At 39.9% G+C, this 26,089-nt stretch overlaps 1 protein-coding gene across 2 annotated transcripts in view; it reads left to right on the top strand.

Annotated features, from left to right (window-relative positions):
• Positions 1-26,089, top strand: part of TESK2 (testis associated actin remodelling kinase 2) — a 138,305-nt gene that overhangs the window by 26,910 nt on the left and 85,306 nt on the right. Inside the window, exon 2 of one of the 2 annotated variants that reach the window (XM_032877620.1) lies at positions 5,663-5,973. The exons of the other annotated variant lie outside the window; for it this stretch is intronic. Coding sequence (XP_032733511.1) covers positions 5,752-5,973 — 222 coding nt within the window. The 5' untranslated portion in view covers positions 5,663-5,751. The remainder of the gene's footprint in view (positions 1-5,662; positions 5,974-26,089) is intronic. 2 annotated transcript variants of the gene reach the window in all.

Genomic DNA, 26,089 nt, shown 5'->3' with positions numbered 1-26,089 from the left:
AGACAGAGATCACAAGAGAGGCAGGCAGAGAGAGAGGAAGGAAAGGAGGCTCCCTGCTGAGCAGAGAGCCCCATGTGGGCCTCGATCCCAGGACCCTGGGATCATGACCTGAACTGAAGGCAGAGGCTTTAACCCACTGAGCCACCCAGGTGCCAGGGAGCCTGCTTCTTCCTCTCCCTCTGCCCCTTGCCCCACTCATGCTCCCACATGTGCGTTCTCTCTCTCAAATAAATAAATAAAATCTTAATAATTTTTTAAATTAAATTTTAATGATACCACTAACTACAACTTGCTTCTCCCCCCGCCCCAACTTCATACTGCTTTTGAAATACTTCTACATTGCTAGATAGAGTTCATTCGTTGTAGATGCTGTATATTTCATTGAAAAATATTCTGCACTTTCTTATTGTTCCTACAGCCTGACTTTGGGCAGTACCTCCCCCACGTTCATTACAAACAATAATGAAATGAAATGAAATGAATATCCTTTTTTTTAAGATTATTTATTTATTTATTTGACAGAGAGAGATCATTAGTAGGCAGAGAGGCAGGCAGAGAGGGAGAGAGGGGAAGCAGGCTCCCCGCTGAGCAGAGAGCCTGATGTAGGACTTGATCCCAGGACCCTGAGATCATGACCTAAGCCGAAGGCAGAGGCTTAACCCACTGAGCCACGTAGGCGCCCCCTGAAATGAATATCCTTGTTCATGTCCCCTATGCTAATGTGCAGGAGTTTCTATAAGCATATACCATTTATTTATTTATTATTATTATTTTAAGTTTTTATTTATTTTTCAGAGAGAGAGAGAGAGAGCATAAGCAGGGGGAGCAGCAGGCAGAGGAAGACGCAGGCTCCCCACTGAGCAAGGAGCCTGATGCAAGACTTTATTCCAGGACCCTGGGGTCATCACTTGAGCCAAAGGCAGACACTTAGCCTACTGAGCCACCTAGACATCCCTGCCTTTTAAATTAATACTCCCCCCCCCGAAAAGTTCCACGAGCCAAGGTACAAGTTGTTTTTCAAAATAAAAATATCAAAAATTTCAGCCTATTGTGCTATCATGAAACTTGTAAGAGCTCCAACCAAACCAGTTTAGTTGCTATTAGATATTCCTTACCTCCTCTCAGACCTGTTGAGCTGCAATGAGCAATTCTGTCTAGCTTTAGAATAGAGAAAAGAATCTGCCAGCCCCCCTAGGAAAAATTGAGAGCATCGTGGAGGTTAACAGTGTATTTCATTCAAAATGAAGAAGTCAGTAGATGGTAATCCAATCAGTAATTTCAGAGGCATCTATGCTTTATATAGTTTTAACTTTGGTATTTTGTAATTTATTTTTCTAAAGTTGAGTTTTTTCCCCTTCTCTGTCTCTGTCCAAATTACAGTCACCCTTGTCTTCCTCTGTACTCAAGTACTGGTCTTCTTTTCTATGTAGATGACTAGCTTAACTCCTTATAACTCTATAGTGGAAAAACACTGAACTAAATAATATGAAATGGAAAAAGCTTGAGTTGTTGGTTTTTTTTTTTAAGATTTTATTTATTTATTTGACAGACAGAGATCACAAATAGGCAGAGAGACAGGAAGAGAGAGAGGAGGAAGCAGGCTGCCTGCCGAGCAGAGAGCCTGATGCGGGGCTTGATCCCAGGACCCTGAGATCACGACCTGAGCTGAAGGCAGAGGCTCTAACCCACTGAGCCACCCAGGCGCCCCAAAGCTTGAGTTTTGATGCTGGATGGACCTTGGTTCTAATTCTGGTTCTACTAGCTGTATATCCTTACGCAAGGTACTTAACCTCCTGAGCCTACATTTCTTTCTCTGAAGTGGTGTTATCTTTGAAGATTAAATGAGGAAATTCTTGTAAAATTACTCCTTTTTTTTTTTTTTTTTTTAAGTTAGTAATGTACTCCTTCTCTGAGTAGAGGATCTTCAACTCCTAGTGTATGTAAGAATCACTGGGGAGTTTAGTAAAATTTCCAGGCATCACTCCAGGAGATTCTGATATAGTAAGTCAAGGTTGGGATGCAGTAAATCTGGGTTTTAAACAAGCTACTTGGGTAATTTTGAAGCAGGCGATTAGTAGACACACTTCTAGAAATGCACTACCTTTGGTTCCTTGGTTGTAAGTTTAGCTTTGTTAGTAAATAGCTTATAACTATGGGCAAATCATTCCCACGTTCTGGGCCTTATGTTTCCTCACATATAAAATGAGTGACTGAACTTTATGGTCTTTACTGGCTATAAAATTTTAAAAATGTTGGTCTTATATTCCTAAATTTTTGGTCTGCTGATCTGCTGCCACTTTCTGGTGAGGTTCAGTAGAGGTACTTAAATGATTTATTCCTTTAGAACTTGAATTATTTTTCCTTTTGTGAAGACTTTGGTAAAACTAGCTTAAGCAAAGGCAATATTTATTTATTTATTTATTTTGAGTGAGAGAGAGAGAGCACGAGCATAGGGCAGAGGGAGAGGAGGAGGAATAAAGGGAAAGGAACAGGAAGGGAGGGACAGAGGGAGCAGGGAGAGAGAGACAGTCTTAAGCAGGCTCTACACCCAGTGTGGAGCTGACTTGGAGCTTGATCTCCCAACTCTGAGATCATGACCTAAGCCAATATCAAGAATTGGATTCTTTTTTTTTTTAAATTTAATTTATTTATTTGACAGACAGAGATCACAAGTAGGCAGAGAGGCAGGCAGAGAGAGAGAGGAGGGAAGCGGGCTCCCCGCTGAGCAGAGAGCCCGATGCGGGGCTCGATCCCAGGACCCTGAGATCATGACCTGAGCCGAAGGCAGAGGCTTTAACCCACTGAGCCACCCAGCTGCCCCAAGGTAATCTGTTTTAATGATGCAAGGATATGTCATGGAACCTTAAGTCAGGATGCAGTGAGGCCTCAGGAATTGGGTAATATAGCACATTGGGAAAATTAAGTTCTCTCCTTATCTTTTTTTCATTGTGGATTGGCCTCAATCTCTTAACTTTTTCTGCCTTCTAGGCCGTGTGGTAGAAAATGGCCATGGTGGGGCACCTGGGTGGCTCAGTGGGTTAAGTCTCTGCCTTCGGCTCAAGTCATGATCTCAGGGTCCTGGGATTGAGCCCTGCATTGGGCTCTCTGCTCAGTGGGGAGCCTGCTTCCCACCCTTTCTCTGCCTGCCTCTCTGCCTACTTGTGATTTCTCTCTCTAGTCAGATAAATAAATGGAATCTTAAAAAAAGAAGAAGAAAAAAAGAAAATAGCCATAGCCAATAGTTCCTGAGTTTACATGGTTTTAAGAATTATTTTTAAGTAGTCTCTATACCCAACATGCGGCTTGAACTTACAACCCTGAGATCAAGAGTCTCATACTCTACCCACTGAGCCAGCCAGGTGCCACTACATGTCTTCCATTTTAGGAAGCAGCCAGTCTGAGGCTAGGATATCTTAATTCCAATTCCAAATTGCCAGGAAAGGAGCTGTGATTGGTCCATATTGGGTAGACTGCTGCTGAGTTTTGTCTAAAGCTAAGGAAGCATGGTCATATATTGTAAGGATAGCCCTGGGAGCCCTGCTGCTATTCTCCTTGGTTAGAGGTAATAGAGCTGGTCTGGGCTAGGTATTCATCACTTTTATGAAAGCATTTTACTAATTGAAAAGTCAAAATGTTGTATTCTACATACGACCCTTATAATCATTTCTCTGGGAAAAAAGTAGAAGTAGGGAGAGATGGCTAAAAGAAAACATGGGTTTGCATTTTTATTCTTAATCACTGCACCAGATGGGATGGAGCCTTCAGTAGTCATTTCTGCTAGACTGTACTGTTTAATTAGTAATAAAATTTTAAGTTGCTTTTAGATAATGGTTTTCTTTTTCTTTTTTTAAAAAAGATTTGTTTATTTTATTTTATTTTAAGATTTTATTTATTTATTTGACAGAGAGATCACAGGCAGGCAGAGAGGCAGGCAGAGAGAGGAGGAAGCAGGCTCCCTGCTGAGCAGAGAGCCAGATGCGGGGCTTGATCCCAGGACTCTGAGATCATGACCTGAGCCGAAGGCAGCGGCTTAACCCACTGAGCCACCCAGGTGCCCCAGATTTGTTTATTTTAGAGGGAATGTGTGAGCAGGGTGTGTGTGGGGGGACAAAGGGTGAGGGAGAGAGAAACTTAAGCAGACTCCTCACTGCGTTTGATCTCACAACACTGAGATCATGACCTGAGCAGAAATCAAGAACTGGTTGCTAGGGGTGCCTGGGTGGTTCAGTCGTTAAACGTCTGCCTTCAGCTCAGGTCATGATCCTGGAGTCCTGGGATGAGCCTTGTATCGGGCTCCTTGCTCCTCAGGAAGCCTGCTTCTCCCTCTCCTACTCCCCCTGCTTGTGTTCCCTTTCTCGCTGTGTCTGTGTCAAATAAATAAATAAAATCTTAAAAAAAAAAAAAAAAGAGCCGGTTGCTTAACCCACTGAGCCACCCAGGCACCCTGGTTTTCTTCTTTTAAAATTTGTGTGTTTTCTTCTTTTAAAATTAATTTTGGGGTGCCTGGGTGGCTCATTCAAGCCTCCAACTCTTGGTTTTAGCTCAGGTCATGATTTCACAGTTGTGGGATCAAGCCTCGCGCATGGCTCTGTGCTCAGTGCTGAGTCAGTTCCAGATTCTCTCTCCCTCTCCCTCCTGCTCTCTCTCTCTCTCTCTAATAATAAATAAAAGTAAAATCTTTAAATGAAATAAAATAATACAGTTTTATAGTATAAAATATTCATCATTGTTTGATATATTTGGACTTAATTTTTCAAATGAAGAGAATATTATGTAGGCTATGAAAGGCATTGGTATGAACATATGCTTTTATTTTTTTGAAAAAGATTTTTTTAAAAATTTTATTTATTTATTTGACAGACAGAGATCACAAGTAGCAGAGAGGCAGGCAGAGAGAGAGGAGAAAGCAGGCTCCCTGCTGAGCAGAGAGCCCGATGCGGGGCTCGATCCCAGGACCCTGAGATCATGACCTGAGCCGAAGGCAGAGGCTTTAACCCACTGAGCCACCCAGGCGCCCCTGAAAAAGATTTTTTAAAAAAGATTTTACTTATTTATTTGAAAGAGAGAACACAAGCAGGGGAGTGGGAGAGGGAGAAGCAGGGTTGCCATGGGGCAGGGAGCCCGATGCGGGGCTTGATCCTAGGACCCTGGATCATGACCTGAGCTGAAGGCAGATGCTTAACTGAGCCACCCAGGCACCCCTGTTATTTTGTTTTTTAGAATGTAATTGGTGATCTTTATTATAGTCTACTCATATTAAAGACTGACTTTGTCTTGGGCTTTAAATATATAAGTATTTTTTGAAGGTAAAGGTATAAAGTGGTTTTTTTTTTTTTAAGATTTTATTTATTTACTTGACAGAAAGAGAGAGAGATCACAACTAGGCAGAGCAGCAGAGAGAGAGAGGGAGAAGCAGGCGCCCTTGCTGAGCAGAGAGCCTAATGCGGGGCTCAATCCCAGGACCCTGTGATTATGACCTCAACCAAAGACAGAGGCTTAACCCACTGAGCCACACAGGTGCCCCATAAAATATTTTTTTTAAATCTGAAATTCAAGAGCTAGAACATGAAAGAGGAAATATTTTTACGTTGATAATTCATTAATTTGCATGTATGTAATCATTCATGGTTTTAGTGAAATACCTTTCTGATCTCTCATTTAGTGTCAAACCAGAAGAGAAGTAAAACTCAACAAAATTTTATTATGTGTGGAGTTCCTTCTTAAAAGAAGAAAAAAGTGATTATTGAGACTATGGATCGGAGCAAACGGAATTCAATCGCAGGCTTTCCTCCACGTGTGGAGCGTCTTGAAGATTTTGAAGGAGGTGGTGGAGGAGATGGGAACGTGACCCAAGTGGGAAGAGTTTGGCCATCTTCATATCGAGCTCTTATAAGTGCCTTTTCTAGACTGACACGTTTAGATGACTTCACCTGTGAAAAAATAGGGTCTGGCTTCTTCTCTGAAGTGTTCAAGGTGAGTGATGCCTCTGCTTTTCTCATTTTGGCTTGTTGATAATCACCTTTACTGCCAGGCTGATAATTGTGTGTAATTAGTACATAGGCTTTACCTAATTGGGGTGAGGGTGCTATGGATCTTGATCAGTGTTCTAAACTGTCCTCTCCTTTGGCTTTGGGACTGCTGGTGGCTGTGGGCCTGGCCAGTGCTGCACTCTTGCTGGTCCATGGTGTGGCCCTGGGCAGGATACTGGGTCTTACTTGCTGGTGGGGACCCTGGAGTCTTCAGTGCACGTGCTCCCAGATGCACTCAACAACAGGAGAACTCAGGAGGGTTCTGGGGATGGCCTGAGCCAGCCAACAGATTGGAATCACCCTGAAGACGGACATTCTTGTGTGGTTTACATCATATCTGCAACTTCTATTTATGCCTGGGAGGCCTGACCTGCCCATTTTTCATCAGCGCCTATAGTTAAACCTGGATATTTTTGTATTTACTTGGTGGTGCCTAAACTCTGCCTCAGACACTTTGAGGAAAGGGTGGGTGGGAGAATTTTACCACTGGGAATTGTATCCTGTTTTTTCCTCTCCCATCTCTCCAGAGACATTTATAAAGGCTCTAGTTTTAATAAAAAAAAAACAAAAAACAAACAACTATTGGGGTACCTGGGTGGCTCAGTCGTTGAGCATCTGTCTTCGGCTCAGGTCATGGTCCCAGGATCCTGGGATCGAGCCCTGCATTGGGCTCCTTGCTCGGTGGGGAGCCTGCTTCTCCCTCTCCCACTACCCTGCTTGTGTTCCCTCACTGTATCTCTGTCAAATAAATGAAATCATAAAAAAAAATAAACTATTAACATCTATTTTATTTTATTTTATTTTTTTTTAAAGATTTTATTTATTTATTTGAAAGAGAGGCAGTGAGAGAGAACATGAGCTAGGAGAAGGTCAGAGGGAGAAGCAGACTCCCCGTGGAGCTGGGAGCCCAATGTGGGACTCGATCCCGGGACTCCGAGATCATGACCTGAGCTGAAAGCAGTCGTCCAACCAACTGAGCCACCCAGGCGTCCCAACATCTATTTTATTTTAATTATAAAACTGATACATACTGATCAAAACCTCAAATAATATAGGAGTCTCTTTGGGGCGCCTGGGTGGCTCAGTGGGTTAAGCCTCTGCCTTTGGCTCAGGTCATGATCCCAGGGTCCTGGGATCGAGCCCCACATCGGGCTCTCTGCTCGGCGGGGAGCCTGCTTCCCCCTCTCTCTCTGCCTGCTGCTCTGCCTACTTGTGATCTCTGTCTGTCAAATAAATAAATAAAATCTTTAAAAAAAAAACAACAACATAGGAGTCTCTTTTACCCTCCCGCCTTCTCTTTCTCTCTCTCTCTACACTATTAATAATTTGATATGTATTCTTCTGGACCCTTTTCTCTCCTTATACATACACATCTTATATACATACATAGAATTTTGTATATACATGTAAGAAGATATATACACACACATATACCCACACATACAGTTTTTATTTGGTTATTTTTTTTTAAAGATTTTATTTATTTATTTGACAGAGATCGCAAGTAGGCAGAGAGGCAGGCAGAGAGGGAGAGAGGAGGAAGCAGGTGCTCGGCTGAGCAGAGAGCCCAATGTGGGGCTCGATCCCAGGTCCCTGAGATCATGACCGGAGCCGAAGGCAGAGGCTTTAACCCACTGAGCCACCCAGGCGCCCCTATTTGGTTATTTTTAATAAAGCAGGGCACTTAGTGCTCCCAAATGTTCATATTTTCCTGATTCATTTATTCTTCCAGAACATTATTTCATACTTTTTCTTCTCTCATCTGACATTCAGTATTTTTTCTCAGTGATGAACTTGCTTCCTAATTCACTGAGAAAACTGAAGGAAGCTGGAGAACTTCTACAGCCTGCAGTCACCACAAATAGCTACTAACCCATATCTTCCCCACCTACTCAGCCTTTATACTTGTCACTATGGATGAACTACCCATGGTAAAATCTAAGCCATATTTCCATTTGTATTCTATATCATTTTTCTAGTCGCCTACTCAAAGACATTACCTAAGAAATTCTCCCCTCTCTTTCCTATATCATATTTCGCTTTCTGTTAAATAGAAGGTTTAGAAGTTAATGGGAATCATTTATTTCTCTTACCTTAAAAAAAAACTTTAAACAGGGAAAAACATATTTTGACCCTAACATCCCCCATAGCTATACTCCCTCATGTTCTCTCTTTCTCTTCTTTTTTTTTTAGAAAGAGAGAAAGAGCTTGTAGGGAGGGAGGCAGAGAGAATCTTAAGCCAATTCCACGCCCAATGTGGATCCTGATGCGGGGCCCAGTCTCATGACCCTGAGGTCAGGACCTGAGCCAAAATCAAAAGTCAGAGGCTTAACCAACTGAGCCACCCTGGTGCGCCTCCCTCATGTTCTTCTTTTGGACTCAAAACACCTCCATAGCATTGCCTCCACTCACCATTTCTTATACTTTTCCTTCTATTTTCTCTTTTTTTTTATTGTGGTAAAATATATATAACATAAATTTACCATTTTAACCATATTAAGTACATAGTTCAGTAGCATTAAGTACATTTGTGATGTTATGTGCAACCATCACCATTATCTCTTTCCAGGACTTTTTCATCATCCCAAACAGAAACTTTGTACCTCATTGAATGATAACTCCCATGTCCTCCTGCCCCCAGTCCCTATTAACTGTTGGGTTTTCTTTCTCTTTGAATTTTCCTTTTGTAGGTACCTCATTATTAATGGAATCACACAGTATTTGTCCTCTGTCTGGCTTATTTCACTTAGGGTAAATTTCATCCACATTGTAGCATATATCAGAATTTTTATGGCTGAATAATTTTTTTATGGCTGAATAATATCGTATTGTCTGTGTCTACCACATTATGTTTATCCATTCATCTGTTGGTAGACATCTGGGTTGTTTCCACCTTTTGGTTATTGTGAATAATGCTGCTATGAACATTAGTGTACAAGTATCTGAGTTCCTGCACTCAAGTTATTTTGGGTATTTTTTTTTTTTAAAGATTTTATTTATTTATTTGACAGAGAGAGATCACGAGTAGGCAGAGAGGCAGGCAGAGAGAGACAGAGAGGGAAGCAGGCTCCCTCGATGCAGGACTCGATCCCAGGACCCTGAGATCATGACCTGAGCCGAAGGCAGTGGCCCAACCCACTGAGCCACCCAGGCGCCCCTTATTTTGGGTATTTAACTGTTAGTGGAATTCCTGGGTCATATAACAATTCTGTGTTTAACTTTAAAAAAATTTTTTTTATTTATTTACTTGAGAGAGAGAGAAAGAGAGAGAGTGAGAGAGCATGAGACGGGAGAAGGTCAGAGGGAGAAGGAGACTCCCTGAGGAGCTGGGAGCCCAAGGCGGGACTTGATCCTGGGACTCTGGGATCATGACCATGACCTGAGCCAAAGGCAGTCACTTAACCAACTGAGCCACCCAGGCCACCCTGTATTTAACTTTTTAAAAATTGTGGTCAAATACACATAACATAAAACTTACTGTCAATAATTTTTAAGTGTACAGTTAAGTAGTCTTAAGTATATTCACACTGTTGTGCAACCAATCTCCAGAACTTTTTCATCTTGTAAAACTGAAACTCTGTACAAATCAAACAACTCTCTCCTTCCTTCGTCTCCCAGCTTCTGACAGCAACCATTCTACTTTCTGTTTCTGTGAGTCTGACTACTCTAGATACCTTATATAAGTAAAATCATACAGTATTTGTCTTTTTGTAACTGCCTAATTTCACTTAGCCTATTTTTTTTTTAAAGATTTTATTTATTTATTTGACAGACAGAGATCACAAGTTGGCAGAGAGGCAGGCAGAGAGAGAGGAGGAAGCAGACTCCCTGGAGCAGAGAGCCTGATGCGGGGCTCGATCCCAGGACCCTGAGATCATGACCTGAGCTGAAGGCAGAGGCCTTAACCCACTGAACCACCCAGGCGCCCCGACCTAGCCTATTTTTAACTTTCAAAGGAACCAACATACTATTTTCCACAGCGACTACACCATTTTACATCCCCACCAGCAATGCATTAGAGTTCCAATTTTTCCATAGTTTCACCAACACTTGTTGTTTTTCATTTTTTAAAATGGAGCAAACCTAGTGGATGTGAAGTGATATCTCATTGTGGCTTTGATTTGCATTTCTCTAGTGATTAATGATGTTTAGTATTTTTTCTCGTGCTTATTGGCCTTTTATGTATCTTCTTTAGAGAAATGTCTATTGAAATCTTTTGCCCATTTTTTTAAAAGAAATGTAATTCCACTATAGTTAATGTACAGTGTTATGTTAGTTTCAGGTATATCATAGTGATTCAGCAGTTCTGTACGTTACTCAGTGCTCATGATGATAAGTACTCTTCATTCCCTTCACCTATTTCATCCAGCCCCCAGCCCACCTCCCCTTTGGTAACTATCAGTTTGTTCTTTATAGTTGAGTCTGTTTTCTGGCTTGTCTCTTTTTTTTTTCTGTTGGTTTGTTTTGTTTCTTAAGTTAGACATATGAGTGAAATCATATGGTATTTGTCTTTATCTAACTTATTTCATTTAGTGTTATACCTTCTAGATCCATCTGTGTTGTTGCACATGGCAGGATTTCATTCTATTTAATGGCTGAATAATATTCTGTTGTAGATATATACCACATCTTCTTTATGTATCCATCTAATGATGGACACTTAGGTTGCTTCCATATTTTGGCTATTGTAAATAATGCTTCAGTAAACATAGGAGTGCATATATCTTTTTGAATTAGTGTTTTTGTATTCTTTGGGTGAATACCCAGTAACAGAATTACTGGTTCATATGGTAATTCTATTTTATATTTTTTGAGGAATCTCTGTACTGTTTTCTGCAGTGGCTATACCACTTTGCACACCCACCAACAGGGCATGAGGGTTCCTTTTTCTTGACATCCTCCCCAGTACTTGTTGTTTCTTGTGTTTTGATTTTAGCCATTCTGATAGTTGTGAGGTGATATTTCACTGTGATTTTGATTTGCATTTCCCTGATGATGAATGATGTTGAGCATGTTTTCATGTGTCTGTTGGCCATTCCTTTACACATATAAAAAAACGATTTTATTTATTTATTTGAGAGAGAGAGAAAGAAAGCCATAAGTGGGTTGGTCGGCAGAGGGAGAAGTAGACTCCCCAATGAGCAGGGAGTCCAACGCCGGACTTGATCCCAGGACTCTGGAATCATGACCTGAGCCAAATGCAGACACTTAACTGTCTGAGCCACTCAGGTGCCCCTGCCCATTTTTTTTTTTTTTAAAGATTTTTATGTATTTATCTGACAGAGCCAGCATAAGGAAGGGAAGCTGCAGAGGAAGAGGGAAAAACAGAGCCCCCACTGAGCAGGGATCCTGAAGCGGGGTTCGATCCCCAGGAGTCTGGGATCATGACCTGAGCTGAAGGCAGACTCTTAACCAACTGAGCCACCCAGGCACCTCTCCTTCGCCCATTTTTGAATTGGGTTCTGTTTGTATGTATGTATGTGATTTGAAAATATTTTATTTTCTCTTATAGGTTGTCTTTTACTTCTCTTGATAGTGTCCCTTGACATATACAAGTTTTATTTATTTATTTAAGATTTTATTTATTTGTCAGAGAGAGAGAGCACAGGCAGACAGAGTGGCAGAAGAGGCAGAGGGAGAAGCAGGCTCCCTACTGAGCAAGGAGCCTGATGCGGGATTCCATCCCAGGAGCTGGAATCATGACCTGAGCCGAAGGCAGCCACTTAACTAACTGAGCCCAGGTGTCCCGACGTATACAAGTTTTAAATTCTTTTTGTTAATTAATTAATCAAAAAAAAAAAAGATTTTATTTACTTATTTGACACACAGAGAGAGATCACAAGCAAGCAGGGTTGGGGGGAAAGCAGGCTCCCTGCCGAGCAGAGAGCCTGATGCAGGACCCGATCCCAGGACCCTGAGATCATGACCTGAGCTGAAGGCAGAGGCTTAATTCACTGAGCCACCCAGGTGCCCCAAGTTTTAAATTCTGATTAAGTCCAGTTTATCTGTTTTTTTTTTTCTTGTATTGTCTGTGCTTTTGGTGTGATATCCAAGAAATCATTGCCAAATCCAGTATCATGAAGATTTTTCCCAATTTTTTTTTTAAAGATTTTATTTATTTTGGGGCACCTGGGTGGCTCAGGGGATTAAAGCCTCTGCCTTTGGCTCAGGTCATGGTCCCAGGGTCCTGGAATCGAGCCCCACATCAGGCTCTCTGCTCGACGGGGAGCCTGCTTCCTCCTCTCTCTCTGCCTATCTCCTCTGGGTACTTGTAATCTCTGTCTGTCAAATAAATAAACAAAAATCTTTAAAAATTAAAAAAAAAAAGATTTTATTTATTTATTTATTTGACAGAGATCACCAGTAAGCAGAGAGACAGGCAGAGAGAGGAAGGAAAGCAGGCTCCCTGAGCAGAGAGCCCGATGTGGAGCTCGATCCCAGCACCCCGAGACCATGACCTGAGCTGAAGGAAGAGGCTTAACCCACTGAGCCACCCAGGCGCCCCCCACAATGTTTTTTTCTAAGAGTTTTATTTGCTTATTTTTAAAAGATTATTTATTTGTTTATTTGAGAGAGAGAATGAGTGAGACAAAAAGAACACGAACAGGGGGGTGGGGGGCTGAAAGAGAGGGAGAAGCAGAGTCCCCATTGAGCAGGGAGCCTAGAGCATGATTCCAGGATCATAACCTGAGCCAAAGGCAGAGGCTTAACTAACTCAGCCACCCAGGTGCCCCTCTTCTAAGAGTTTTATAGATTTAGTTCTTTACATTTAGGTCTTTGGTCCATTTAAGTTAAATTTTTTTCCAGTGCAAAAATGTGGTTTTATTAAAGCATGAGGATAGGACCCGTGGGCAAAAGGGCTGCTGCCCCATTTAAGTTAATTTTTGTATGTGGTCTAATGTGAATGGTAAATTTTTAAAAGATTGTATTTATTTATCTGAGAGAGAGAAAGCATGAGTGGGGGGCGCAGAATGAGAGGGAGAGGGACAGGCAGTTTCCCAGCTGAGTGGGCAGCCTGGTAGGGCGCTCAATTCCAGGACCCCGAGATTGTGACCTGAGCGGAAGTTAATACTTAACTGACTGAGCCATCCAGGCACCCCAATGGTAATGTGTTTTTAATTTCAAATTCCATTTGTTCATTACTGATATATTCTGTGAACAAGGACAGTTTTTTTCTTTTTTCTTTTTTTTTTTTTTAAAGATTTTATTTATTTATCTGGCAGAGAGAGATCACAAGTAGATGGAGAGGCAGGCAGAGAGAGAGAAGGAGGAAAGCAGGCTCCCTGCTGAGCAAAGAGCCCGATGCGGGACTCGATCCCAGGACCCCGAGATCATGACCTGAGCCGAAGGCAGCGGCCCAACCCACTGAGCCACCCAGGTGCCCAAGGACAGTTTTTTTCTTATCTTATTGCTTTAGCTGAGACTTCCTGTATGATATTGAAAAGCAGTAGTGAGAAGGTATGTTGGTACAATTTTCCTAATCTTAACTGGAAAGCTTTGAGTTTCTCACCACTAACCATGATGTTAGCTATAGGTTTTTTATAGATGTTCTTTATCTATAAAGGTAAGTTGAGGAACTTCCCTTCTATTCCTATTTGCTGAGAGTTTTAAAATCATTTTGCCAAATTCCTTTTTTTTGCATCTTTTAATATGATCATTTGATTTTTGCTTCTTTAATCTGTAGAGGTGATGGATTATATTAGTTAGTTTCAGAACGTTGAACCAGTCTGGCAAGACTTTGATAAATCCCACTTGGATATGGTGGTGTATTCTGTTTATGCATTGTCCATGTTTGACTTGCTAGTATTTTGCATCTCTGTTCATGAGAGATGTTGGTTTGTTGTTTTCTTTTTGTGCAATGTTTTTGCCTGGTTTTGGTATTAGACTAATATTGGTCTCATAGATAAGTTAGGAAGTGTTCCCTCTGCTTCTATCTTCTGGATGGGATTGTGGAGAATTGGTATAATTTCTTTCTTTAATGTTTGGTAGCATTCACCAGTGAACCTTTTTTGGCTTGGTGCTTTCTGTTTTGGAACATTATTAATTATTTATTAAGCTTCCTTAATAGATAAAGGGGTATTCCAACTATTTCTTTTTGTATGAGTTTTGGCAGATTTTTTTTTCCGAAGACTAATTTATTTATTTATTTGTCAGAGAGAGAGAGAGAGAGAGAGAGACAGAGAGCCCAAGCAGGCAGAACGGCAGGCAGAGGCAGAGAGAGAAGCAGGCTCCCCACTGAGCAAGGAGCCTGATGCAGGACTCGATCCCAGGACCCTGGGATCATGACCTGAGCTGAAGGCAGCGGCTTAACTGACTAAGCCACCCAGGTGTCCCAGATTTTGTTTTTTTAAGGAATTGGTCTATTTAGTTATTATTTTATTTTATTTATTTATTTTTTAAAAGTAAGCTCTGCTCACAGTGTCGGGTTTGAACTCAGGGCCCTGAGATCAAGAGTCACATGATCTACCAACTGAGCTAGTCAGGTGCTCCAGGAATTGGTCTATTTAATTGGGGTTATCAAATTTATAGGTATAGAGTTTTTCATAATATTCCTTTATTAGCTTTTTAAAAATTTTTTTTAGGGGTGCCTAGGTGGCTTAGTCAGTTAAGCCTTTGCCCTTAGCTCAGGACAATATCCCAGGGTCCTGGGATTGAGCACTGCATGGCACTCCCTGCTCAGTGGGGAGTCGTCTACTCCCTCTTCCTCTGCCCCTTCCCCACTCATGCTAGCGCTGTCTCTCTCTCTCTCAGATGAATTTTTTTTTTTAAAGATTTGATTTATTTATTAGAGAGTATGTGATAAGCTTGGGGAGTGGTGGAGGGTGAGGGTGAGGGAGAAGCAGGCTCCTACTTTCTCTAGCTTCTGGAATTTTATCCGTACATTAGTTTTTGCCACTATTTCTTATTTTCCATTATATACATTTAAACTTCAAAGTTTCCTCTTGATTTGGCCATATCTTAGGTTTTTATGTATTTTTTCTTTTTCTTTTCTTTTTTTTTTTTAAGATTTTATTTATTTATTTGACAGAGAGAGAGAGAGATCACAAGTAGGCAGAGAGGCAGGCAGAGGAAGCAGGCTCACCGCCGAGCAGAGAGCCCGATGCGGGGCTCGATCCCAAGACCCTGAGATCATGACCTGAGCCGAAGGCAGAGGCTCAACCCACTGAGCCACCCAGGCACCCCTATGTATTTTTTCTAAATGTAATTTGGTTTGATTTTCTGTTATTCTGAGGATTATATAAAATGAAGTTTTTAAATTTCCTTATGGTGAGTTGCTTTTTGGTAATGGTTTGATATTTAATTTCTAATATTAATGCATGATGATCAGAGAAAATGGCCTCTATGGATGTCTGCCTTTTGCAGTATACTTAGATTTTGTTTTGACCTAATGTGTGGTTATATTTTTTGAATGCTGCAAATATGTTTGAGATACTAATTCTATGTTTTGTGTATTTGTTTTCATAAAGTTCTGTATGTCTCTATTGGGTCAAGCTTTTCTATTGTGTTATTCCAATGTTCTATGGCCTAAACTTATTTTGGTCTACTTGATCTATTTCTTAGAAGAAGCTCTATTAATATCACTTAAAGTGTTTACAGATTTCTCTGTGTGTTACTATCAGTGTGTTACTTATTTCTAGTCCATTTGGTGAGTTAGTTATTAATAGAAACTAAAGATTATTATTGGATTGTACACTATAGATGGATTATATTTTTTATAAATATCAGTTGTCTATTTTTGTCCCACTTTATACTTTTAGCTTTGATTTCTCTGGTACCAATATTGCATGCCTTCTTCCTTTTTGTGTGCATTTGCCTAATGTTTTGGTTACTATTATCTTAGTATATCTTTTCTCATCTCTATTTTTTTTTTCTTAAGATTTTGTTTTGTTGGGTGCCTGGGTGGCTCAGTGGGCTAGGCCTCTGCCTTCGGCTCAGATCATGATCCCAGAGTCCTGGGATCGAGTCCCGCATTAGGCTCTCTGCTCAGCAGGGGGTCTGCTTCCCTCTCTCTCTGCCTGCCTCTCTGCCTACTTGTGATTTCTCTCTGTCAAATAAATAAATAAAATCTTAAAAAAAATTTGTTTTGGATTTGTTTATTTGACAGAGAGAGAGAGAGAGAGCACAAGCAGGGGTTGCCGCAGGCAGAGGGAGAGAGAGAAGCAGACTCCCAGCTGAATAGGGAGCCTGATGTAGGGCTCGATCCCAGGACCCTGGAATCATGACCTGAGCCAAAGGCAGATGCTTAACTGACTGAGTCACCCAGGCACCTCTTTTTCCTTTCTTTTCTTCTTTTTTTCTCCCTTTTTCTTTTTTTAAAGAAAGATTTTATTATTTATTTGAAAGAGTGAGTGAGAGAGAGAGAGAGAGAGAGCATGAGCAGGGGGAGGGACAGGCAGAGGGAGAGGGACAAGCAGACTCTGCTGCTGAGTGGGGAGCCTGACTTGGGGCTCCATCCTAGAACCCTGGAATCATGACCTGAGCCAAAGGCAGATGCTTAAATGACTGAGCCACCCAGTTTCCCCTCATCTCTTTTTTTTTTCTTTTTAAAAATTTTATTTATTTATTTGACAGAGAGAGACAGTGAGAGAGGGAACACAAGCAGGAGGAGTGGGAGAGGAAGAAGCAGGCTCCCCACTGAGCAGGGATCCCAATGCGGGGCTCCATCCCAGGATCCTGGGATCACGACCTGAGCTGAAGGCAAATGCTTAACAACTAAACCACCCAGGCATTCCTTATCTTTGTTTTTTTAAGCTGCTTCTTTTTTAAAATGATTTATTTATTTATTTATTTGAGAGAGTGTGTGCATGTGAGTGGGGCGGGTGGCGGGGGGGCAGAGGGAGAGAGAATCTCAAGCAAATTCCCTGCTAAGTGTGGAGCACATGGGGCTTGATCTTATGACCCTAAGATCATGACCTGAGCTGAAATAAAGAGTCACATGCTGTACCAACTGAGCCAGGCAGTCACCCCCTTTTTTCTTTTTCTTTTTTAATTTTCATTTTTTAAAGTTAGCTCTGAGTCCATTGTGGGCCTTGAACTCATGACCCCAAGATCAAGAGTTGAATGCTCTACTGAATGAGTTAGCCAGGTGCAATTTCATATCCTATAAAGCAGTTGTTTTTTTTTTTTTGAAGATTTATTTATAGGGGCACCTGGGTGGCTCAGTGGGTTAAAGCCTCTGCCTTCGGCTCAGGTCATGATCCCAGGGTCGTGGGATCGAGCCCCACATCAGGCTCTCTGCTCCGCAGGGAGCCTGCTTTCTCCCCTCTCTCTGCCTGCCTCTCTGCCTACTTGTGATCTCTGTTTGTCAAATAAATAAATAAAATCTTAAAAAAATATATATATATATTAAAAAAGATTTATTTATTTAAGAAGGAGAGTGTGGGGGGGGAGGGGCAGAAGGAGAGGGAGAGAGAGTCCTAAGCAGACTCCATGCTGAGCACAGAGCTCAACTTGGGGCTCAGTCTTACAACCCTGAGATCACAACCTGAGCTGAAACCAAGAGTCAGTGACCTAACTGACTGTGCTCCCCCCAGGTGCCTCCAAAAGTTTTATATTTAAATTTTTTGGATCCAAAATTAAATTTTCCCACAAAGAGCCAGAGATTTTAATCTATATTTATTGTGATTTCTTCTATGTTTATATTGAATAAACTCTTAAATGTAATTTAACAAAGTATAGAATTTAAGACAGCAGCTACTTTACTCAGCACTTTGAAAATACTCCTTTTTTTCTTACTGACTTATTATTTTTTGTTCTGTACTTTCACTATGCTGGTCTTTAAGTGGATTTACTTATATTTATTCTCAGGATGTGCTATACTTTCTCAGTTTAAGAACTCATATTTGTCTTTGGTTCTAGAAAATTGTTTGGTATTATCTTTTAAAATTCTGCTCTTTGATCTCTCAAGTTTCCCTTATATGCATATTGGATTGTCTAATGATATCTTTCTTGTCTCCTAATTTTTCTTTCATATTTTTAATTTCCTTTTCTGCTGTTTTTTGGGAGGGGGAGTTGGTGATTTCCCACTTATCTACCCCTTTTCTTTTGGTTTCTACTCTGACATTGAAACATTCATTGCAATTTTTTATTTCAATTGCTGTATTTTTCTTTTCTAGACTTTCTGTTTGTTTTTTCTAAATGTGCTCCTTTTTTGTTTTCAGTATCTTTTTTGTTTTATTTTGTTTTTTTAAAGATTTATTTATTTGAGAGAGAGAGAAAGAGAGAGAGCATGAGAGGAGAGAGGTCAGCGGGAGAAGCAGACGATGTGGGACTCAATCCGGGGACTCCAGGATCATGACCTGAGCCAAAGGCAGTTGCTTAACCAACTGAGCCACCCAGGCGCCCCTGTTTTCAGTATCTTATTATTTTTCTCTGAACATCTAATTTTGTTTAATTTTAATTGATTTTGTTTTTAAAATCACACAGTACAAACTCAGAAGGTATAAAAGATTGTTCAGTGGTGCTCCTGGCTGGCTTAGTTGGTAGAGCATGCAACTCTTGATCTTCAGTTGTGAGTTCAAGCCCCATATTGGGCATAGAGATTACTTAAAAAAAAAAAAAGATTATTCAGTGAAAAATTATTTATCTTGTACTGCCCCGCAGTTTTCCTCCCTGGAGGCAACCAATATTTATACTTTCTTGCGTATCCTTCCAGAGGTATTCTCTGCATAGATAAGCAAATATATGTATGTCTATATGTGTATGTTTGTGTAGGCCAGTGTTTGTGTGTGTATTTCTGTATCAATTATCTATTGTTTTTTTAATTACCTACTCCAAGATAGAAGACCACTAGAATGTAAGTTATTTGAGGGCAGGAATTTTTTTTTTTTCAAGTAAGTTTAATACCCAATGTGAGGCTTGAACTCACAACCATGAGATCGAGAGTCACATGCTCTACTGACTGAACCAGCCAATGGTCCTGAGGACAGGGTTTTTATCTCTTTTTATCTCTGTGTACTGCTAAATCCTTAGTGCCTAGAATTGTTACATACTACTTATTTTTCTACGAAGTTATCTTCCTTTGATCTTACTAATTTGTGGGACTCCTTTTTTATTTTTATTTTTTAAGATTTTTTTACTTATTTATTTGAGAGAGAAAAAGGGTGTGTAAGCAGGGGGAGGGGCATAGGGCGAGGTAGAAGCAGGCTCCCCAATGAGCAGAGAGCCCCATGTGGGACTCAATCCCAGGAATCATGACCCGAGTGAAGGCAGTTGCTTAACTGACTGTGCCACCCAGGCACCCTTTAGGACTCCTTTGTCTGTGCTGTTAATTATAGATATTTTCCAAGCTTACAGTGTTTTTTAAACTAGCTTGTAACAATTTTTACAGTGTAGAAATAGTCATTTTGTTTTTAACTGTCTTAATCTTTTAATTTCTATGTTTTATTATTGAGAAACTGTACTTCTATGTTATAAATAATTTTTTTCTAATCACTTTTATGATTTTACTACCTATATTTAAATATTTGATCCCTTTGGAATTCATCATTCAGTTGTACTAGCAACATTTATTATATATTTAATATTTTTTTTTTTAAGATTTTATTTATTTGCCAGAGAGAGAGAGAGAGAGAGCGCACAAACAGAGGAAATGACAGGCAGAGGGAGAGAAAGAAGCAGGCTCCCGTTGAGCAGAGAGCCTGATGTGGGACTCGATCCCAGGACCCTGAGACCATGACCTGAGCTGAAGGCAGAGGCTTAACCCTCTGAGCCACCCAGGTGCACCTATTTAATATTTTTCTCATTAATTAGAAATGTTCTCTTTATTCTATACTGAATTTTCCTAAGTATTTTTGTCTGTTACTAAGCTTAAATCTATTACCTTGATTTGTCTATTTATATACCAGTATACACTGTTATAATAATTTAATTATTGTAGCTTTATTTAATATCTAGTTAGTTTAGTTCTCTCATTATTGTTCCTTTTAAGAATTGTTACAATAGTTTAATTACTGCAGCTATATTTATTTTTTTTTAAAGATTTTATTTATTTATTCAACAGACAGAGATCACAAGTAGGCAGAGAGGCAGGCAGAGAGAGAAGAAGAGAAGCAGGCTCCCGGCTGAGCAGAGAGCCCGATGCGGGGCTCCATCCCAGGAGTCTAGGATCATGACCGGAGCCGAAGGCAGAGGCTCTAACCCACTGAGCCACCCAGGCGCCTCTTGCAGCTTTATTTTAATATCTTATTAGTTTAGTTCTCTACCAGTATTCTTCTGTTTAAGAATTATTGTGGTGTTTCTTATTTTTTATGTGAGGGTTTTTTTTTTTTTAAGATTTTTATTTATTTATTTGAGAGAGAATGAGTGAGAGAGAGCATGAGAGAGGAGAAGGTCAGAGGGAGAAGCAGACTCCCCAAGGAGCTGGGAGCCTGATGCAGGACTCGATCCTGGAAGTCCGGGATCATGACCTGAGCTGAAGGCAGTCACTCAACCAAATGAGCCACCCAAGCTCCCTTTTATGTGAGTTTTAGCATCAGTTTGCTGGTTTCCAAAAGCATACTATTGTCATTTTTATTTTTTAATTTTTATTTTTATTTTCATTTTTTAAAATATTTTATTTATTTATTTGACACAGAGAGAGAGAGAGAGAGAGATAACAAGTGGGCAGAGAGGCGGGCAGAGAGGCAGGCAGAGAGAGATGGGGAAGCAGGCTCCCCGCTGAGCAGAGAGCTTGATCCCAGGACCCTGAGTTTATGACCTGAACCGAAGGCAGAGGCTTAACCCACTGAGCCACCCAAATGCCCCTGTTATTTTTATTGAGATTAGAGTGAATTTATAGATTTAGGGAGAATTAATATCTTTATGTTATTGAATCTTTTTATATAAGTACATGGCATATCTTTATGATCTGTTCAAGTTTTTTGTGTTGGTTGGTAGACATTAAAAAATTTTAAAAATATATGTATTTTACACATTTCCTGTGACGTTTATTCTTAGTTTTTTCTCTTTTCTGCTGTAGTTGTTAATTGGAATTCTCCTTCCATTTTATCTTTGTTGTTTAACATATGAAGACTACTAAGTTTTGCATATTGATTTTTGAAGCTGCTAACATACTGAATTTTTTTAATGTTTATGATAGATTTTCAGTCCAAGCATATACTCATATCAGCTGTGAACGATGGTACATTTATTTATTTCTCATTTTTATACCTCATCTTTTTCTCAGCGAACTGCAATGACTAATACTTCTTAAAATATTAAGTAATAGTTATATTTGTCATCTTTGGCTTGTTCCTGACTCTAATGGGAATGCTTGTAATGTTTCCTCCTAATTAATATGATTTGGAGCCTGAAATAAATATCTTCTTTCTATTGGATCTTTAAAATCTTTTTTTGTTTTAAGATTTTTATTCATTTATTTGACAGAGAGAGATTTATAAGCAGGCAGAGAAGCAGACGGGGGGAGGGGGGAAGCAGTCTCCCCGCTGAGCAGAGAGCCCTTGTGGGGCTTGATCCCAGGACCCTGAGATCATGACCTGAGCCAAAGGCAGAGGCTTAACCCACTGAGGCACCCAGGCGCCCCACCACTTCTTTTTTAAATAAAGTTTTATTGTAATACATACACACCCATATTTGTCAGTGTATGTTTTATGGTTGTCTTTGTGCTATAATAACAGAGTTGAATAATTATGACAGAGACCATATGGCCCTTAAAGTCTAAGGTATTTACTATCTGACTCTTTATAGAAAAAGTTTGCCAACCACTGGTTTGATAAATATAGTGCAGCTAGGATATGGTTAGTTTTTATCTTTGATTACAAAGTACAGATGACTATAGAGTTTTAAAGGTCAAGTTAAATAAAAAGTGTATCAGTAGCAATAAAAGGAAATATTTGACTTCTGGTGTGGAAGATACCCATTATATAAGTAACTTAAGGACTTTCAGTTGCCTTAGATAGCAAAAGAAAGACTGATTGATGGATGACTTCGCATTGAGGAATGTGGATTTATGTGGCTTGCTTGTGTTCCTTTAACAGAATTCAGTTTTGGGGTTTAGGACCTTCTGTGGGGTGCCTGGGCGGCTCAGTGGGTTAGGCCTCTGCATTCGGCTTGGGTTGTAATCTCGGAGTCCTGGGATAGAGCCCCGTGTTGGGCTCTCTGCTCAGCGGGTGGCCTGCTGCCCCCTCCCCCTGCCTGCCTCTCTTTCTACTTGTGATCTCTCTCTCTCTCTCTCTCTCTCTCTGTAAAATAAATAAATAAATCTTAAAAAAAAATTTAGGGCCTTCTGGTCATTCATCCTTAAAAACAGATCTTAGTTATGTTATCTGTTCAATAGATACTATTATTTCTTTAGTTCTGAAGCCTGGCTTTAGATAAGTAACAAAGACTATTGGGTTATATTTTATGAAGGATGTAAAACCATGGCTAGCAAACTCCTCATGATCTTTATTTTATACTGTGTGGGCCAGTAGCCCCATGAATTACAATTAGAATAGTTTGTTGTTTTCTTTCTTTTTTTTTTTTTTAAGATTTTATTTATTTATTTGACAGACAGGGATCACAAGTAGGCAGAGAGGGAGGGGGAAGCAGTCTCCCCACTGAGCAGAGAGCTTGATGCAGGGCTCGATCCCAGGACCCCTAGACTATGACCTGAGCCGAAGGCAGAGGCTTAACCCACTGAGCCATCCAGGTGCCCCATTTTGTTGTTTTCTTTACTAAAAATTATTCTTAAAAATTTTCTCATCTTAAGAGTCTTATTTAGTTGTATAGCTATAAAAATAATCTGTTTGAGCAGTTGATTTGGAAGGAACTTGGGCTCTTTACATTGTGACTGTCAGAGGTATAGCACATTTCTTAAATTAACCAACCTGATAATTTCATTGGTTAAACTTGGGCTGTCTTTATGAATTTTAAGTCTCTTAGGACCTCAAAAAAAGGTTAAACTGTTTTTGGGTAACATGTATTTTAGGTTATAAATGCGTCATTGTTCTACAGTTACCATGATAGAACTAGAAGGTTTTGTATATAAAGTTCCCTTTTAATATCTATATGATTATTGGTTATGAGGAGAGAAAAGAGAGAGAAGCTGGTACTTTTTGTATTCTGGGAAAGGTATGTGTAGAAGGAAATCTAAGTTCTTTAGAAGTGAAGCTTAGTTTTTTCTTTTTTCCTCATACTATATGTTTGAGAATATACATAAATACTTTTAAAATGCACATAAATGATTGGTTTTATAATAATTTCAGAAATGGATTATTCAAACCCTCAACACAAAGAAACCTTCTCTTTTAGGTGTATTCAGCTTCTGTATTTCACAAGAATGTGTTTGTTTTTTAAGGCTAATGATGAGTTTAGCTAATTTGCTGTTAGGAAATAATTAAGGCAGATGGACTAGGGCAGTGGTTCTCAACTGGGGGCAGCTTTGCCCCGTAAGTGGTATTTGACAGTGTCTGGAGTTATTTTTGGTTGTCACAATTAGGCAGGGGGTGCTACTGGTATCTAGTGGGTAGGGGCCAGGGTTGACAAAAAATATTATGTAATACACAGGACAGTGCTCTGCAACAAAGAATTATCTGGCCTTACATGTCAGGAGTTCTGAGGTTGTAAATCCATGGCCTAAAAGTGTTAGAGAAGATGAAAGCGTTCTTTAACCTCTATTCTGAATTCAGTGAGAATATACTTTTAGAAATAAAATAGGTTGGATTTGCATTTATAATAATTTGTGAGCTTCAAATATTTACCTTTGGTTATTAAGCTTTACTTTTTCATAAAAAAAAAACCATGAAATACAGATTAGGATAAATTTCATTGTTTCTAGGAAAATGACTTAGAATATTTTGTATGTTACTGAAATCTATTTAGGAAAGGACTGAAACATGTGTCAGTGGAGATGACATTAGTATTTTTATGTTCATTTGTAAAGTAAGAGAGAAAAATGTAAAACCAAATGGCACAGTCGTCCCAGTCTGTCATCCTCTGGTAAGTGGAAAATCTGTCCAGCTCCATTATAGCAGTGATTGACAACCTATTTAATGTTTCCAATTAAGAAGTGCTTCTGTCGAGATACAGTAGAAGGTTCTTACTTTCTTGATGTCCTTGTTTGGGAGTATGATTAGAAGGAGACTTTCCAGGAAGATGGTTCTTCCAGTGTCTTGAGGTAACTAACCTTTTATTACCCCATGATATAACTCCGTATTTTAGTATGTATTGTGAAAACTGTAAAACCTGGAATCCTATTCCAGGACAAAGTATCAGTGTGGCTTTTTTTTTCTTTTTAATAATAGCTTTACTGAGAAATAATTTATAATCTATAAAATTTTCCTCTTAAAAATATACTGTTCAGGGGCAGCAGGGTGGCTCAGTGGGTTAAGCCTCTGCCTTCGGCTCCGGTCATGATCTCAGGGTCCTGGGATGGAGTCCCGTATTGGGCTCTCTGCTTGGCGGGGAGCCTGCTTCCCCCCCCTCACCCCATACCTGCCTCTCTGCCTACTTGTGATCTCTGTCAAATGAATAAATAAAATCTTAAAAAATATGTTATAAAAATATACAATTCAATGTTTTTTAGTATATTTATAAGGTTGTGCAGCCATTACCACTAATTTAAAAATTTTTTTATGATCCTAAAAAGAAAACCTGTACCCATTATTAGTCATTTCCCATTTCTCCCTTCCCCCAGCTCTTGGCAACCACTATTATACTTACTGTCTCTATGGGGTTGCCTATTCTGGACATTTCATATAAATAGAATCATACAGTCTATAGCCTTTATGACTGATTTCTTTTACTTAGCATACTGTTTTCAACATTGATCCATATTATGGTGTGTATCAGCACTTCATTCCTTTTTATGGCCCAGTAATATTCCAGTATATGGATAATACCACATTTGTCTTGTATCCTGTAACCTTGCCAAACTCTCTTATTATTATTATTTTTTAAAGATTTATTTGTCAGAGAGAGAGAGAGAGAGAGAGAAGGGGGTAGAGAGAGCACAAACAGGGGAATGGCAGGCAGAAGGAGAAGCAGGTTCTCCACTGAGTAAGGAGCCTGATGTGGAACTTGATCCCATTACTGTGATCATGACCTGAACCAAAGGCGGATGCTTAACCGACTGAGCCACCCAGGTGTCCCTATTTTTTAGAATTTTCTGTATATAAGATCATGTCACCCGCTCATCATAAATCCTGACTGTATAACATTTGCCACACCTGGCCCTTGCAGTCTGAGTTACATACCCATTGTCTTCACAGAAATCTCTGTTACGTTTATCATATTCTGTTGAAATTATCTGTTTAATGTGTCTGTCACCCATATAACTTTAAGCTCCATGAGGACGGGAACCGTGCCTTATTTATTTTTGTTTCTCTAGGATACAGCACTGTGCTCCACATAGAGTAGGCATCCGTCCATCCATTTATTATATTGTAGTTCTTTTATATGCTAGGCACTATGCTGAGTGCAGAGATATGGTAATGATTAAGACTTATTATTCTCGCCCTTAACGTAATTTATAATCTAATGGTAAGTATTTATATTAAATATTTACAAGGGCAAATGCAACACAAAGGGAAGCATAGAATATTAGTTACCTATTACTGCATGGCAATATTACCATGAATGCAGCAGTTGAAAAGAACATGTATTTACTACATTTGTTTCTGTTGTTCAGGAGTCCAGGCATGACTCATAAAGCTGCAGTCAAGGTGTCGGCTTGGGCGGGGTTCCTAGCTGGCTCTGTTGGAAGCGTGGTGACTCTGATCTCAGGGTTATGAGTTCAGGTACCATACTGGATATAGAGATTACTTAAATAAATAAAAGGAAACTTAGAAAAATATAAAGGTGTCAGCTGGAGCTTGGGCTCAAGTGGGGTAGGATCTGCTCTGTGATTGAAGGCAGCATCCAAATCTTTGCGATCTATTGAATTGAGGGCTTCAGCTTGATAGGCTTCATAGGGCAGCTTGAATCTTCGAAGCTAGAAGGTGAGGCTCCTAATGAGATGAGTTACATCTTTTCTTTCTTTCTTTCTTTCTTTCTTTCTTTCTTTCTTTCTTTCTTTCTTTTTTTTGAGAGAGAGAGTGCACACTCCTGTGGGGGGAGGGGCAAAGAGAGAAGTTTTAGAA

Source organism: Lontra canadensis, unplaced genomic scaffold (genome assembly GCF_010015895.1).
Source record: "Lontra canadensis isolate GAN:19392208 unplaced genomic scaffold, GSC_riverotter_1.0 scaffold60, whole genome shotgun sequence".
Lineage (NCBI taxonomy): Eukaryota > Metazoa > Chordata > Mammalia > Carnivora > Mustelidae > Lontra > Lontra canadensis.
This window is presented reverse-complemented; position numbering and strand designations above follow the sequence as displayed.